Source organism: Sparus aurata, chromosome 7 (assembly GCF_900880675.1).
Source record: "Sparus aurata chromosome 7, fSpaAur1.1, whole genome shotgun sequence".
Taxonomy (NCBI): Eukaryota; Metazoa; Chordata; class Actinopteri; order Spariformes; family Sparidae; genus Sparus; species Sparus aurata.
The window spans coordinates 4,926,543-4,943,646 of NC_044193.1; the positions used below are offsets into that span (position 1 = coordinate 4,926,543).

General features: G+C 42.2%; 2 protein-coding genes and 1 long non-coding RNA gene across 11 annotated transcripts; 1 reads left to right on the plus strand and 2 right to left on the minus strand.

Moving 5' to 3' along the window:
* Positions 1 to 2: 2 nt before the first annotated feature.
* LOC115584779 (vasopressin V2 receptor-like) lies at positions 3 to 8,126 on the minus strand. Of its 3 annotated transcripts, none has more exons than XM_030422501.1 (7): positions 7,919 to 8,126; positions 4,883 to 5,157; positions 4,543 to 4,788; positions 4,281 to 4,427; positions 3,882 to 4,191; positions 3,394 to 3,612; positions 3 to 2,588 (listed from the first exon to the last, which is right to left on the minus strand). In XM_030422501.1, the coding sequence occupies exons 2-7, from the start codon at positions 5,150 to 5,152 to the stop codon at positions 2,404 to 2,406; spliced, it is 1,377 nt and encodes a 458-aa protein (XP_030278361.1). In that variant the 5' UTR covers positions 5,153 to 5,157; positions 7,919 to 8,126; the 3' UTR covers positions 3 to 2,403. The 3 variants fall into 3 exon arrangements, with proteins under 3 accessions (XP_030278361.1, XP_030278364.1, XP_030278363.1); XM_030422504.1 differs by lacking the exon at positions 7,919 to 8,126 and adding an exon at positions 7,338 to 7,895; XM_030422503.1 differs by lacking the exon at positions 7,919 to 8,126 and having other exon boundaries at positions 4,883 to 5,267.
* LOC115584781 (uncharacterized) lies at positions 1,393 to 13,938 on the plus strand. Of its 7 annotated transcripts, XR_003984611.1 has the most exons (9): positions 2,078 to 2,220; positions 2,408 to 2,575; positions 3,403 to 3,643; positions 3,860 to 4,822; positions 5,785 to 5,849; positions 6,319 to 6,503; positions 6,987 to 7,010; positions 11,387 to 11,533; positions 11,618 to 11,911. It is a non-coding gene; the product is annotated as an uncharacterized LOC115584781 (long non-coding RNA). The 7 variants fall into 7 exon arrangements; XR_003984612.1 differs by lacking the exons at positions 2,078 to 2,220; positions 3,403 to 3,643; positions 3,860 to 4,822 and adding an exon at positions 1,393 to 1,512 and having other exon boundaries at positions 11,618 to 13,938; XR_003984608.1 differs by lacking the exons at positions 3,403 to 3,643; positions 3,860 to 4,822 and having other exon boundaries at positions 11,618 to 13,938.
* LOC115584780 (isocitrate dehydrogenase [NAD] subunit gamma, mitochondrial-like) lies at positions 11,243 to 16,565 on the minus strand. The gene is made up of 12 exons (XM_030422505.1): positions 16,240 to 16,565; positions 15,131 to 15,178; positions 14,755 to 14,760; positions 14,457 to 14,554; positions 14,119 to 14,234; positions 13,224 to 13,284; positions 12,987 to 13,119; positions 12,762 to 12,895; positions 12,544 to 12,646; positions 12,228 to 12,374; positions 11,634 to 11,789; positions 11,243 to 11,484 (listed from the first exon to the last, which is right to left on the minus strand). Exons 1-12 carry the CDS (start codon positions 16,306 to 16,308, stop codon positions 11,383 to 11,385), a joined length of 1,173 nt encoding a protein of 390 aa, XP_030278365.1. The 5' UTR covers positions 16,309 to 16,565; the 3' UTR covers positions 11,243 to 11,382.
* Positions 16,566 to 17,104: the final 539 nt, after the last annotated feature.

The window sequence follows — 17,104 nt, forward strand, 5'->3', positions numbered from 1 at the left end:
CAATAGACACTAAATAGTTTCATTCCATAGCGACAGGTAAATTGATATTTCAGACAGAACTATAAAATGTTAATTTCAGGCACTAAAATGGCGGAAAGTCAATATAATGCAACATTTAGTGATTCAAGATAAGGACATACACTGTCCTGCTGCTTCTATATGTTATTCAAGATTTCCCTCTTCAGAGAGAGAAACTTCCGCAGACCCGACATGCATCACAAGTTCTGTTACGTTGGAATGTACATGAATGTTGTTAAAAAGGGTGTATGTTTACACCGTTTTGTGTCTGTCTGACAGACTTTCTGGTAATCACGCTGACCAAATGTATTAGATTTTGACAGAATTAATGACAACGTTTTCTAAAAGTAATTATTTTAACAGACGTCTTTTTAAGGTATTGTTGGTATCAATGGGAGAATAGTTCTCTCTTGTTGTACCCCGAGTGTCCACCCGTCTATGGACATGAACTTGAAGCAGATTTGTGTTCAGGTGATGCGACAGGTCCGTGTTTGAGGGGAACAAGTAGAGAGACATGCTGTAAACAGACCTGCTGTCTCACTGCAGCCACATTCAGTTACAGCAGACTGATACTCATCATGACGTTATAGTGTTTTTCAATGGGAGACTTTCTTTTTCTGATTCAGAATTAACTTGAACCTTCATTTATTTTACCTTTTTTAGAGGTGAACATTTTGAAAATGAAAGGTGATACTTTGAAAACATTGAAGCCCTGAATGTGAGTCTTTTCCAGTGCAGGGGTTTTTTGAAAACTGTATTGTTTATCCACGGCACCTTTATGTTTTAAAAAAAGAAAAGAAAAGAAAAACCCTGAACAAATAATTGTATTGAGTTTCTGGACAATAACGTGACTTTTTATTTTTATTTTATCTTAGTAGTGGTAGATGTTTTTTTTAATATGTAAAGTGTTTTATGACTGGTGAGAGAATGAATAAAAAAGTGTTTTTGAAACAAATCGCATTGCATTTGTTTTGTCCTGCTGAAAAATACAAATATGGCAAAAAATCACCCAGACACATGCATTTCAAATAATTACACTTTATACAATTAATTACAGCGGTTTGTCACTAAACGATCTGTTTTACAGGAATAGTTGGATTGGGATAAACACCCTTAGACTATCTGGGAATAATATTACTCATGGTCAAACTACCACACTAGCAGCTGGTTAGCTTAGCATAAAGACAGCAAGATGATAGCTGGCAGTATCTGAAAGAAGCCAAATCTGTCTCCTAGCACAACAAAGCTCACCCATCGACATGACATATTTTATTTGTTTAATTTGTACTAAAAATTTGGTGTGAAAATGACAATTTGTCTCATAGATACATGTTTTTTGGGCCTGTCTATTTCTTTCGATGAGCTAACGTTATGCTATCACCTAGCTAGAGTCTTGCTGGTTACCTAGCAACAGCGCCAAGTCAGTTAGGTTAGCTTTCCAGAACGTGAATAGTTCTGTCTACATTTCGTTTTAAAACACAAAACGAGTCGCTGGTATGTGGATTTTATTTATTTATTTATTTTTATCTTACTCTAACATTTCTAAACCAACCTAGTTGTGTCTGCTTGGTTTTTAGTTTTTAAGCCAAGTTAGCTTGAATCATTTATAACGTCACAATTCATTGCGAGCTATGGGAGTTCAATCTGATACAACTCTCTAAAAGAAAGCTAATAAGTGTATTTCCCAAAATGGTAACTGTTCTTTTAACAGCAACAATTGTAAAGGAGAAGCTGGTAGGAAAATAAACTATTTGGCCACTCAAGTTGAAACTACCGCGCTAACGGTCGATTAGCTTAGCATATAGACAGCTAGACGTTTTAATGGGTCTGTCTATTTCTTGGATGAGCTAACGTTCGTCACCTAGCCAGAGCCTTGTTGGTTGCCTAGCAACAGGTGGAATTCCAGAAAGGTCAGATGCAGACCCCAGAAAAAAAACAAAAACGAAATGTTGTTGCTAGCTACACTTTGTTTTATAACGTTAAACTTGAGATGTAACTTGTTAATTAGTGAGTTTTAGAGGTGCTGATAAGTGTGGATTTAGTTTCAGTCGGGCAGAGCAAAGCTAGCTGTTTTGGTTTCGAGTTTTTATGCTAAGCTAGCTTAAAAATCTTTTGGCTGTCTGTCAGCCTTCTCGTGACCATCCATGGACAACTATGAGAGTCATATATATTATCTGATACAACTTTCTGCAAGAAAAGCAAGTAAGTGTATTACCCAAAGTGTAAAAAAACAACTAACGTTACTTTCTTAAACAACAGTCAACATGTGGAAAAGTAATCACACTACTTTTGACGCGTTCTTCAAGAGTCAGTTCTGTGTTTTAAGTGGCACATCATGGCGTGTCGTGACTGTCACACTGTTCACTGTTTTCTGGTGGATATTGTTCAGTAGCCGGACGTGTGTGTGGTGGTGGAGTCGTTCGGTAAGGAGCCTCGGCGCGGCGTGTGTGCGCGACAGAGCAGCAGCAGCCGGAGCTCCGGAGAGACGCTGCTGGAGAAGGCGGAGTAGATCCAGGGGTTGGTGCAGGAGTTCAGACTGGCCAGCAGCATCAGCAAGGTGAACACAGCACCTGCACGCACACACACACACACACACACACACACACACACACACACACACACACACACAGAGAGGCAGGCCTCATTGATTAAATGTATTGATAAAGCAATGCTCCTAATCTGTGCACTGATTTGATTCAGTGACTTAAAGGTATTTCTTAATTTCTAATCGACTGCCTTAACAATTGATAATCGGTTAATCGTTACTGATGTTTTAAATATGTTGGACAGTTTTTTCCATTAGATATGTGTTTTAACCAATGACATGATCAGTGTTTGATGCAAAATCAGAGATTTTGGAAAGATATAGATGAATGAAACACCAAGTTAAATCACTAAATTTAACTAATGACACAAAATTTTGACTCCATTTTAAAAATTCTAAGAATCAGCTCTCATCTGTCAATATTCAACAACTGGCTCAATAAAATTCAACTCATATTGAGGCTACTAAATGGCCAAAATGTTATTAATATTGATTAATGTTAGTATTTGTTTGTATAAAATGTCTTTTTGTGTCATAATGTATTTTTTTATACATTCGTCAAGCAAGGATTTCCAATGATTTACAGTACTGCTGATGTATTTGTGAATTTAATCGATTACTATTTAATAATTAAGCACCCTGACTGAGACATATGCTAATGTGACTTGTCTGTATTCTGAGTTTTTCTTGTGTTAAAGGAGAAGAATGTAGCAGATCATCTTAGCTTCTTTTAAAACTTGTGAAATCATTAGCCCCAGCCCTCACATAATACTGTAACGTGTTTGGTGAATTGTGGGAAACAGAGGAATAAATGACATAAATGTGTGCACCGTTTTGAGGGGGGTCGGGGTCCCAGGCGGCCCACAGCTGGACACTGAAGAAGGGGGCCCAGCAGAGAGAGTAGACGAGCACTATGACCAGCGTCATCCTCACTGTCTTCGACATGGCCGCGGATACTTCTCCGCCACGGGCAGGGGGGGGTTTGGGTGGGGGGCAGCAGACAGCAGAGGGCGCTGCCGGGTCAGGCAGCACATCGGGCTGCAGCTCAGCTGAAAGGGAACACAGTCAGAACATTACAGGGTACTTTGCACAGCAGTCCTTTGAACTAAATACTAACGTTAGCATGGTCAAATGCTACAGTAAGATGGTGAACTCAGTAAACATAGCTGCTAGACGTCAGCGTCAAGCTGACGTCTAGCAGCTATGTTTACTGAGTTCACCATCCTACTGTAGTATGCTAACATTTGCTCAACAGAAGAGCATCTGTGGTAGGTGAAAAGGTCATTATTTTTGCAGGTATACTGAGTGTGAGTCTCACCTGAATGAACAGCCGTGTAGCTGTGAATGTCACAATGTGAAGTGGTGCTGTTGGACCTGAGTGGACCCATGGGCAGGTGCTGATAGGTGGATCCGGGCTCAAAGCTGGTGTGAGTTGCCGGGTTGTTGAACATGATTGGTGAAACATACGGGGGCAGACTGGACCTCCCTCTGCTGCTGCCTCCCCCTCCTCCTCCTCCTCCTCCTCCTCCTCTCTGGCTGTCCCGCCTGGATGGAGGGAGAGAGGAGGGAGACAGGTGGCGCTCTGACTTCAGGTACAAATTGTTGTGGATCTCCAAGAAGATTCGCACCTAAGGGGAAAAGGGACATGAAAAGTCCAGTACTGTTAAAGCCCTGGTATACCAGGAGTGCATTCCGTTCTGGCGTGTTCCTCCTGTACCTGGCAGACGGTGATGATGAGGACAGGGAGGATGAAGACAGCCAGGGTCATCCACGTCACGTAGGCTTTGAGGCCCCACGACTCAGCGAAGCTTCCCCAGCACTCATAGACGCCTGGAGCCACTTCTGACTGGGAGAAGATGAAAACCTGGAGGGGTTTAAATCTTTTTGAAGTAACTAATTAACATATTTCTGCCATTCTGAGTATCTCAGAATTGACGAAGGTTCATACAGACAGCAGACGACAGACTGTGTCACCCCACCTGTGGCAGGCTGAGCAGCAGCGACAGCGCCCAGGCCAGCAGTATGAAGCTGTTCCAGCGTTGGGTGGCCCCGCTGCGGTGGGCCTGCAGGGGGCTGCAGATGGCGTAGTGCCGGTCCACCGTCATAGCCACAATCATGTAGGAGGAGACAAACATCCCGAGCACCTGCAGGTATTTCACCAGACGACACAGGAAGTCCGGGCCAGGAAAGCGACCTTTAGCATCCCACACCAGCTGGGGCAACACCTCGGAGAGGAAGAGGAGGAGGAGGAAGGGCGAGGTGAGACGCAGGGAGGGGGTGCCCTTAGTGTGTGTGTGTGCACCTGTGCGTGTGTGCTACCTGGAAAAACGCCACCACCAGGTCGGCCACACAGAGGTTGAGCATGAACTGGTGCAGCGGGTTGTGGTGTCCTCTCCGCCTGAGCAGCACCACCAGCACCAGCCCGTTGCCGAGCAGCGCCATCACAAAGATGACAGCCAGCACCACCACCTCTCCCACGGCCAGGAGGGCGTCACGCTCCCAGTCTGTGACATTCGTACCCGCCGGGGTCACAGAGGCCATCGACCAATCGATGGAGGGGTCTATGTCTGTTACCATGGAGACTGACATGTTGGCTTGGATGGAGAGGAAGAAGAGGGGAGGAGAGGAAAAGAGGGGGAGAGCAGAAGATTATTATTGCAGCGAAAATATTGTTATTTTCACTCAACACTTACTACATTTATATGCCAAGATTAATTACTAGGTGCTTTTCACATTACATTTCTTATTTCAGATCCTTCCTGTCCAGTTCCCATGCATCTCCAGATGCGTTGATGTTGAATGTTTGTGATAATCTGAAGGGTGAAATGTTCCTTTACGTATTGAGTCTTAAGATAAAAATAAACTCTTTAGAAACCCTCCTGGATTAGCTGGAGAATACATCGTCACAATGCTATAAACAGGCTTATTTTCTGTCATTAACGGGATCCCAATCAGCTGATGTGGAAACTCGTTATTTAAAGCTTTGACAGGCAGTCGAGCTTCAGATGAGATGTGCAGGTTTTCAGCTCAGCAGCTACTGGACACATTTTGGCTTAATTAAAGGTGTAAATGTCTTTCATTTTTCAAATTAACGTGGGATCTCGTGGTTTCTGGAGACTTTATTACAACAAGCTGTATGGAGCTATTTTAGTTTGTGGGGTTTTTTCCAGTTGTTTTTTACATTTTAAAACAAGTCCCCATCTGCTTCTGTTGTTCAATAGATTGCCGTTACGCTGCCTCACTGTGAAGCTCCAGAAACTTCAGCTGAATTTCAATCATCTTCGGGGTGAGTGGATGCGACTGGATTTTGAGTTTGGGGTGATCTAATCCTTTAAATATAGAACTTGAGTAAATGTACATAGGTCGGTGTTGATTATTTGCATGTTAGTTCACCCAATTAGTGAATTCCACATAGCAATTCACGGAAATCATTTCTCTGTAGAACTCGATCATGTTACCAGAGATGATTACAGGATGTATTGTAACGTCTCTGATTATGGAACACATTTATACCTCAATTAGTTCATGGTTGGTGGATAATCACCATCCCTTTTTCCCCAGAGTATAGACATTGTTACGCGTCCATATGGCTGCTGTTTATGGTCCAAGTTGACACCATGTCTGTTTTACGTGACCTCTGCCTGGCAACACCCTCCACACACAGCTATAGTTAATAGGGGTGTGTGTAGTGTGTAAGCACATGAGTTAGTAAAACAATGAAGCATGTTTACAGCACTGCCTGTGCACTTTTACAGTTCAACACACCCACAATCGCAGTGGCATGCAGAGGGGGCCCCTCATGTGGGACCATTTACTGAGGCCAAATGTCACCCTGAGTTCTTTGACCAATGTCCCGAGATCCGCTTCACACACTCACTGACAGTAAGGCAGGGCTGAACCAACAAGAGCAAGTGCAAGGACAGTGGTGGAAGGTTACTGTGTACGTATACACATGTGGTGTACTTGAGTAAAATGTTGTGGGTCATTACTTGAGTGTTTCCAGTTTATGGTACCTTATATTTCAACTCCACTAAATCTCAGAGGATAATATTGTACATGTAGTAATCCAACAGCTGTGGACAAGTCAAGAAAAAGTTTATTATCATCCAGTATCACAAAGCATGCCTCAAAGAGATGAGTATATAATAAAAACAGCAAATAAGCAACATTTAAAAAACAATAAATACAACAGAGTTGCGGCTACCCACCATACGTTCAGTAAAACACTGATTTGAATAGAACTCTGTGAAGCAGAAATAAGTTTTCTCTCCTTTCCTAAAAAAGTACACTAAAGTCGCACAAGTATTCAGTATCAAAAGTAAATTTCTGGCAATAACTGTACTTAAGTTTCAGTATCATACTTAAATAGTGTTTATAAATTGATGCATCAGTAATAATTATGTCATTTCTAATCATTTTTCAGCCACAGGGGACATTTTTCTGCAGAGTGAGTACTTTTGCTTCTGATACTTTAAGTTTGTTTTGACGATAATACTTCAGTAAAAGACTTGAATTCTTCTTCCAACGCTGTCAACAGGATAAGCCATTGATAGTATCATCTATCTTTATTAACAAAAAACATTCTTTCCAGTGTGCACACGGGAGTCTTTGTCTTGAAAAACAGCCTTTTGACTCCAATCCTGCCACGAAACACAAGATGGAAACAATTGTACAGGAAATTAAGATTTTCCTCTGCTGCAGTTGCTGCAGTGAAACATCTTAAAACCTGTTTTTGATTTAAAATCATGAGTCCATTGATCACAAAATGACAAACCTGTGAAGGTGAAATCATCTGTTCTTTATAATTCCTTTTGAAAACTGGTCCAAAGTGAGCTGGAATATAGTCTTGTCCTGGCACCGGGATGTAAATATTTCAGTTTGAAGCTGAGAAACTTACTGCTTTCATATCTGTGCGTGCAGCCGGAGGATACACTTTAAAAAAGACTATGCAGACGTTAAATACAGAATCAATTTCAGCCCTGAAAGCTGGTGGTCGGTTCATCCGAGGTTCTCTTCGAGGCAGCAACTGCTACACCAAGTTTGTTGACATCTTTTGGCAATGTTAATCCAATTACAAGACCGGACACCTGCTGTCTAACACTCATTTTTCTTTTCACCAAGCAAAAAGCTCAAATCAATATCTCATCCCCCCCAGAGTCTTTTTTTTAACTGTTCTCGTGAAGATGATCATTGCCAGAAATACTCCTTTATCGACTTTGATTCTTCTTAACACTTCCAAACATCCACCTGTAACCTCGAGAGCCAGTCCTACAGATTTTAATCTCCCTTTTAAGTAGCAAACGAAGAGAAGAAAATCAGAAGCAAAGTGCAAGTAAACGTAGACGACTTACTCACCTCGTCTTCCTCTTCAGCGTCCTGTGAAGCATCTGCAGGAGCCAGGACAACCTGATCTGCTGTTGCACACACTAGCTGCATCCATGCTGTGTCTGTGTGTGTGTGTCTGTGTGTGTGTGTGCATGTGTGTGTGTGTGTGTGTGTGTGTGAGAGAGAGATTTCAGCTTATTACTCTGATGGTGACCTCTGCAAGCTCAGGCTGCTGACTCCTGTCTCCACATCTCCTCCCTTCTACCCCTCCTCTTTAACACATCCCTCCCTCTTCTCGCCCTTCCTGGATTTTATGAAAAGGGGGGAAAAAGACAGACGGGGCTCCTGAATGGAAAGCGGGGCTTGTTGTTCAAAGGACGTGATGCCCAGGCTGCGACTGTGAATTAATGTGATTTCCCGCTGATTGTTTAGATACTAACGGTGACGCTTTCGGCCCGACTTTGATCAACATTCAGTGCAGAACTAAAGTGCACACCAGCAGATCAAATGAGATTTCTTGTTATTAGCCTCCCATAATGATCAAAGACCTTTCATACACACACGTTAAACTGATAAGTGTACGTGTGATTTTGCATCAGCGGGTGAGAGAGATGGGTGGGAACGGAGAGAGAGGAGAGTCAGTGTCAGATGTTGTGACAGATGGGATGTAAAGACGGCAGCAACAGGAGGAGAGTCGCCATCTCTTTCTCGACCCCGCTCCCTGTTTTTTTACTCCCCCTTCCTTCTTCTGTCCGGCTCCTGCATTCCCCCCTCTCTGTCCCTCTCTGACGGTGCAGTAATCTGTTTGCTTCCCCTCAATTACTCCCTCATTTGGAGAAGCGTCTCATTATCGAGGGGCCCGCTGAGCGACCTTAAACATACACACAAAAACATGGAAACACGTAACACACACGACGCCGGTCGCTGCTCAAGCCGTTTCCTTCCAATTTTTGATATTTTTCTTAAAAAGGTTTCCATTGTTTGTTAAGTAGAATCTGGGTGTCAGTAACCTTGATTAATGGGTGTAATTAGTTGTAGGCAAAACAAACAAACAACAAGCATTGGCAAAAATGTGCTTTTATGAGATGCCATTGTCAAGAAATCCCTTGAAAAGTCCAAAACCAGCAAAGCGTTGGCTGACATCCTCCGTGCCGCTCAGCGTCAAGCAAGCATTTGATGGGGTCTATTTTCAGATGTGGATCGACACACATTTGGTGCTATATAGAAAGTATTTAGGGCAGCGGGATGGTGCATGTGGCATGGAGTCAAAATAAACTAGTGTGTGTGTTCATGGTAACATCTCACCAAGTGCTACAATGTGGATTATTTATGTGTTTTTCATAGTGATAGAACTTCTTATTTAGCAGAATGGCCTATTTCAGAACATGTTGTTTTATAGGATTATATTGATGATATTAATGCCTTCATTTATCATTTTATTTATCATTTTTATTATATGTTGTTGGGTATTGATAAAGTTTTATATAACCCTATATAATACATCATGATGTATTTGCTGATTATTACTTTTTGCACAAGTAATCTGAATCTTTGAAGTAACTAAAGTTAGCAAAAACATTTAGTTGAGTAAAATGGTCTACATTTGTGTGGTGGAGTAAAAAGTGGCATTAAATAGAAGTAAAGTACATGAAAGTATGTGAAACCCATTCTGAGGTACGGTTATTGAGTAATGTTCTTATAAAAATAGTTTTTGGACTACATTTATCAAACTTTTGATAACAGTTCGGCTTTACAATCAATTAAATGTTGGTATTGGTCTTTTCATGAGATGCACTCATGAGGGAAACATATCTGACCAGACTGATCCGTGAAGTAAATGTCAGATATCAGCAGTGAAATGTGTCTAAGTATTTACACTAAAAGTTAAGATTCTGCAGAGCGGCATTGTTGAATTATTGATTCCTGCGGTGGCCTACATGTTCAAGCACTGACCATAAAATTCAACTTCCCACACTGGACTTTCCCCCTCGCTGTCAGTCTGCTTATTCCCTCTCATCTCTGTGCTGTTGGTTGTACCTCCAAAAAAACCCCCAGAGAAATGATTGATGCATTAACCTGTATTACTGTATTTTAATGTTGATAACCTTTAAACTACAACACTGAATCATAAAGTGTCAGCACTTGAAATTGTGTTTAAGGACAACTGTTGTATCACAGCCTTCTCCCTCTGATTTGTACTAAAATCAATGTTTCAACCACATTGATCGCACAAAGTACATTTAAGCCTTTGTACACCTCATCCATCCTCTTAAAGGCTGGAGAGTGATGCAGTTATTTACTTGTCTACTAATGTTACCATTGTTTTCCTGCATTCAAGCACATTATATCTTTGGTTTAACTACTTATTAGCAACACTGCATGTAGCTCTTTAATCATAATGTTAGTTCCACTACTGCTTGTAGTACAGTGAAGCTGCCACTACTATCACTGAACTACCTGCACTACAGTTGTTACTACGACTAATACAGTCAGTGTTTGGCTGTTTGTCCAATCAGGCTAAAACACAGGTTACATGTCTGGGAGTGATTTTGGTGACTCTCTCTTTTTGAGGTTTTTATCTGAGATTACCTAGATTTTAACCAGACAACTTAAGAAATTTAATACAAATTGTGGTATACCCTCCCTTTGGATTTTAGAGCGGGCATTTCGAATCAAGATATTTTCATTACTGTTCCGTTCCGTTGTTTTCTTTCCGCTTTGAGGGTCGCGGGATGTTGCCGCTTTTTTCCCCCTAAGGGGTTGCGGGGCTTATTTTCATTACTGCTACTCATAAAAACACGGCAAGTGCGCCTACTGAAGGAACTCCTACTGCAAAAAAAGTTATTAGAGAGAGAGAGTCACATTCAGTCAGTCACAACGATCAGACTGAACGTGGTGGTTACACAAGACAATGTGGCCTCCCTGTGGTCGAGACAAGACAGTGCAACAGGCACTCATACATGTTTGCTTCAGCACAGACACTTCTGAAGACAAGAGAATAAAATACAGAGACATGAGCTTTATAAACTTTATTAGAGGTCAGTTTAGCCCAATACGTTCAGTAGTAAGACAGCTGTCATTCAGTAGATGAACAACAGCTGTGGTTGGTTTAAAATAAGTTAAATTTCAATTGCTGGTTTCATTATTTCATCGCTGTTATTATTTGATCATATATGAATTAATAAAACTAATAAACTCGGGAAGGATTGGGTGTGACTCAAACAGGTGTAGTATTGTGTAGTGATTCATACAGTGAAGAGTAGAGAAGGGGGTGCAAAGTGCTCAATTAACTTCAAATAACAGTTGGGAGGTGAGGACACAATCTTTGTTAAGATAAGGGAGAATACTGCTGCATAGACATCCAAACTGTGCGTGGACACAGTTTTATTTCAGTAATACTACCTTATGAAATTGCATAGAAGACTCATTGAACAGAGGCACACTAGTAAATGTCTCTGCTGTGAGAGAGATTACAGTATTTCTGCGTGTTTGATCTAGATGCTCAAGGTCTGGGGCCCAGTGCTCTGAACAGCATTCATGATGGACTGAACCACCTCAGATGTGGAGCCTTGGCCTCCCAGGTCCGCAGTGTGCAGCTGGAGAATAAAGGAGATGACGCATGAAGACACAAAGGAGCACAATAATGTAACGCATCATCACTGGGTGGAAGTTTGTACAACAGACATCACATTCAGTAACATTTTCTTTTCTGCTTTCATTGTTTCGCAGTGAGAATAGGACGTACCCGAGTCTCAGTGATCGTGGAGAGGATGGCCCTGCGGATCATGCTGGCGTAGGCGTGGAGTTTTACGTGATCCAGCAGCAAGCAGGAGGCCAGCAGCATGGCCGTGGGGTTTGCTGTGTTGTGGTTAGCGATGCTCTTACCGGTGTTCCTGGTGCCCTGCACATAGAGGAGCATGTTGACTTTGTAAACAGAGGTACATGTCACAGCTTTTATATCTGGTCATAATTATGGAAATGTTTATTTTTTAATATATCTCTTTATCTATGCAAGACATTCAACATTGGTCAACTGATACATTTTTTGGTCGAACTGCCTGTAACCTGAGAGCCTGGTGTAGCAACAGCCTGTCGTCATTTAAAATTGATGAAGGATTAGGTTTTCCTAGGCAGAGAAAAAAGCTGCCTCCTGCCTACGTGGTGCAAATAGTATTCTAACATCGGATATTTACTCTCGTCAATCGACATGCTGTACAGTTGGGAAGCAGTGGAACTAGTACATAGTCACCGTGTATCCAAATCTTATCAGTCATCACTTTTTTGTCTCTATTTTTCGCCTTTTATTCCTGACATTCTTGTCTGATGTGAATCCTCTCACCGTCTCAAACACGGCATAGTCCTCCCCGTAGTTGGCTCCAGGCACCAGGCCTGGTCCACCAACCAGCCCGGCACACACATTGCTCACCACGTTTCCATACAGGTTGGGCATGACCATCACATCGAACTGCTGGGGCCTGGAAACAAGCTACCACACAACACCAAAACATAATTTCTGAACGCAATTGCTTGAAAACGTTTATCTTAAACTATGAAAAAGGCACTTACTTGAAGTACCTGATTAGTGACGGGGATTAGTGCTAGTTTGTGTTCTTCTGGTAGAAATTTAGAAAATACTCGTTACATGCCGTAATTACCTGCATGGTAGTGTTGTCCACAATCATGCTGTCGAAGCTGATTTCAGGGTAACCGCTGGCGACCTCCTTGCAGCACTCCAGGAAGAGGCCATCAGCCAACTTCCTGCTCCAACAAACACACACATGTTAAGATGTATCGCTTCTTTTTAGAGCACAAGGAAGATAAATAACGAGATAAAAAGAAAAAAGGTCAGGGACTTGAGCCATAACAAACTGACATGATGTTAGCTTTGTGTACAGCAGTCACTCGTCTGCGTCCTGTCGCCCGAGCAGCCCTGAATGCGTAATCAGCGATGCGCAAAGATTTGGTTTTGGTGATGATCTTCAGACATTCAACAACACCTGGTACATTCTGCAGGGACGGAGACAAGAGTGAAGATGGAGGTAGATTTGAGGTGATTATTTGTAATTCTGTGTATGTCATCAAAGTGATGATTACATACCTCGTGCTCCAGGCTGCTGTACTCTCCCTCAGTGTTCTCCCTGATGATCATGATGTCGATGTTTTTGTGGCGTGTCCTCACTCCTGGTAGAGACTGGCAGTGCATCACATTAGCATACAGATCCAGAGTGGTGCTGCAGAGAGAAAGAAATGGGAAGATAGCTGCTGAAGAACTCACACTGTGTGACTTTAGGATCAGATAAGGAAGATGGAAAGTGGTGAAACATGGCAGATTTACCGGAGCAGGCTGTTTCTGGACTTGTAGGATGGTGGCAAGTTGTGGTTGGTTTCAATGTTACCTGGATGAAAAAACAAAGTTGCGCCTAAAGAACGACGACTAAAACAGAGACAGCAGTACATTCCTGCAACAAATCCTCCCTTTATAAAGGTTATAATGTTGTCTATGGCTTCCTGTGTTTGAACGGATGGACTTTGAGATCTTATTACTAATTTGTCATGAAGCATCCAGATTAACTCCCAGGATTAAATTGAAGCAAGGTGAGTTTCTAAGCTCCCCACTTGTGGAACAAGATCCTTAAATATCTGAAATCTGCTTAAACTGTCAGCTCATTTTATTCAGGGCTTAAAACATTACTGTTCACTGTGGATTTCAAATAATTAGATACTTCTTTTGAATCTGTAGCTATTTACTTGCTTATTCTTGCTTTTTGTTTTTATTGTCTTTTCCGATGATTTCTTTGTTGTTGCTATGATATTTTTAACATGTCTTAATGTCAAATGTTTTACTTCTATACCACTGTAAATAAACTTGCCTTGCCTAGAAAAGTGTTGATTCAACTGAATGATCATTTTGGAGGTTGCCGTTTGCGTTGCTGTTGAATTGTGCTGCGTTACAGACAATTCAACTGCAGCACAAGCTGCTGCCTCCAAAATAATCATTCAGTTGAATGAACACCTCTCAATAACAGTTTCAATAAAAACTGAACATTATATCCTTTATTGTGGAACTGCAGTGTTTGACTGTATCAGTTTTTGCTAGGTGTACCTTAATAAACTGGCAACTGAGTGTCTGTTATATCCAGTGCATTGTGAGATTTATAGATTTTTGAGGCCTTCATAGGAACCTGTTTCATACACAAACTGAGAGACATATGCACATATAAAACACTTACCTTTCAGTGCAACGCCATTGCGTCTGATGGCCATTATGGCATTATTGATGTCATCCTCTGACGCCATAGATGAGTCCACATTGACAACTTCAAAGTCCACTGGCACGCAGCAGAACCTGAGAATAAAAACAGATGGAGTTCACATCAGTGTGACTGAGCTGAGTCATTCAGTCAGTGTATGAGTCGGTCACTGACTTCATTCCAACAGTGTGGCTGTGTGTGTGTGTGTGTGTGTGTCTGCGAGTGTGTCTGTGTGTGTCTGCAAGAGTGTGTGCGTCTGTGACCCAGTATGTGTGTGTGTGTGTGTGTGCGTGTGTGCAGGATGTGTGAATTCGCACCGGAATAGTTCGCGCACGTGGTGGGCCAGCTCTGGTCCGATGCCATCTCCGGGAATCAGAGTCACAGTGTGCCTGCCTCCATACCGAGCTGGTGGAGGCTATCATGCAGACACAAGTACAGAAAGTCACACTCCTCTACATACAGTCCTGTAGAGACTGCTGAGTCTCAAAACTACTATGACTAAGCTAGAGAGATACTGCAGAGACGTATAATCTTTTTGACTTTAGTAAAAAGTTCTAAAGCACTGCTTATGCTACCCCACTGTCTTGTGTGTGTGTCGTGAGCAGCCATACTCACTATGGTCTGGTGTGGGTGGATGGAAGGAGGAGGGATTCAGGACGGAGGAGAGAAAACAGGGAGGTTAGTAGGACAGTGAGGAGGAGGCAGACACATGTCGACCAGCAACTTCCTGGTGGCATCACAAGCACATTAATCAGACAAAACAACGCTGAAACTCCAGTGGACATGCAGTAAAGACACGTTGAGGTATTTGATCTTTGTTTTTCAGGAATTCCCAGAGGGATGTAACAGTGGGGTTCTGGGTCAGGAAGGTCATAAGGTAAAGTTAGTGTGGGTGTGTTGACTGAGCTCCTGAAGTGACAAACCCGCTGTTAAATCCTCATAAATCAAAGCGACTCCTTTTTCATGCATTTTTGTATCCTGAACAACTTACGGTATAAGTGGACTTGTGTCTCTGATTACATGCAGCTGCGCCATAAACCTGCGAATACAGAGAGAAGGTGGTTATACATTAAAATTAAGTGATAAATCAGAAGCCAATCATTTAATTTGGGATTTAAACCATTATTTAGGAGCTGATAAGATTATATGATCACTACTGTCAGGAACTCAAGGCTTGTTTAGGTATTCTCATTTTCAATCAATCAGCTAATTATTATCTCAGTTAAATGTGTTAATCAGCAGTTACTTTTCCCATAATCCAAGTTAACATATTCATATTGTACTAAAAAACTGTCCAAAGAAAATGGAAATCAGTTTACAGTCATAGAAAACAAACATTTTCACAGGTTTCACATTTATTTTAAAGCTGATTATCAAAATTGTTTCCATGTATTTTGTTTGCTACACGACCTGTATTCCCCTGTGGTAGATAAACATTCTAAAAACAAACATGCAAGTAAACATGATAAAGAGCCCTTCCAATGGAGGATAATGTGATGCAATGCACTGATGGATGCCCTTTAAATGGAGAAAACTCGATGCAGTGCCCTCTGTGGTGTCCTACAGGCTAGAAAAAGGTTCTCAACTGTTGCACCATAAATGCATCAACACATGCTGAGCACTCGTGTTAATGCATATTAGGTATTCTAAAGTTTGGTTGCAGATTTTCATCCGCAGACTTCTCCTCGGTCCTTTTTTCTGCGGGGAAGTAAACTTGTTAACTGGCCACCATTAGAAGAGGAAGCACTGTTGCAATAGTCTTTGAATAATTTATGACTCTGCAGGGAGCACTTACAGTGTGCATTTACAACCTTATTTCGCTTGGGAGAAATAGAGGAATGCTGCTCAAGTAGTAGTAAATTCTCTCCGCAGGGAGTTCCCAGTTGGCATTAAGTTGACAGCAGACGTGAGTGGTGCTGAACGGACAGCGACATTTAAGCAAGCTAGCTCCGTTAGCCAACTAACCAACCGATAATCAGCTTAGCTACACTCACCGCTGTCCTGGCAAATCTAACAAGTCACGTTAAAACCCCTAAAATGTCACAATAGAGTCTGTGCGGCAGTTAAAAGTCCGCTGGTGAACTCAGAGGCTGCTCCTACCCTTGACAACCGGTTGCTGAACACGGACTTTAGGACTCCGGGGAGGGACCGCACAGACCGGGCCGTCATGTTCACTCTCACCGCGGATGCAGATGGACGACACGGGGGCGAGCTGCGCGTTCACCGTTAATCTCCTGTTTTCTGTCTCTCTCTCTCTCAAACTCCCACATCCACAGTTCACTCACTCAATAGACTGTAATTCGGCATAGTTTTTTTTTGTTGTTGTTGTAATTACTATTATTAGAGAGGATACAGACACATAGAAACACACACAGTGAATTTGCAGTCCTTCAAGCTAGCTTCCCGTCGCCATGGCAACCCTGACAGACAGTCTTGGCCCAGTTAGTTTGTTCCCCCCCCCCCCCCCTTTTTATTTTTTTTTTTCTCACAGCACTTTTTCATCCGAGAGCACTGACCCGAACCACAGGGAGGCGACATACACACAAAGATTAACATGAACGGGACAGCGCCATGCTACCTGTTACGCCTCTCAGTCATTTTTCACCAAGTAACGACTCATTCATGTTTGGTTCTTTTAAACTCACTGGGTTGTTATTACTTATGCGTTCTTCATCGCGGCTTAAGTATTTGTTTAGTATTTTGTCAAGGAGGGGATGTGACATGAGGCGAAAACCACCTCAGCAGCCTTCAGCTAGCGTAGTTACGTGTATATACGTGCTGATATGACAGCATTCAGGATGGCCAACGGATAAATGTCAGCGGTTGTAGTTGAATCACTTGTGGGCCACTTGGAGAAATTCTACTCTCCAGCTTTTCATCCTCGTTCAACCGTCGGTATCGTCATGTTGGTAGTTGTAGTTTTTTTCTGTTTCTGAGCACATCTCTCCTAGTTGGACGTGATAGG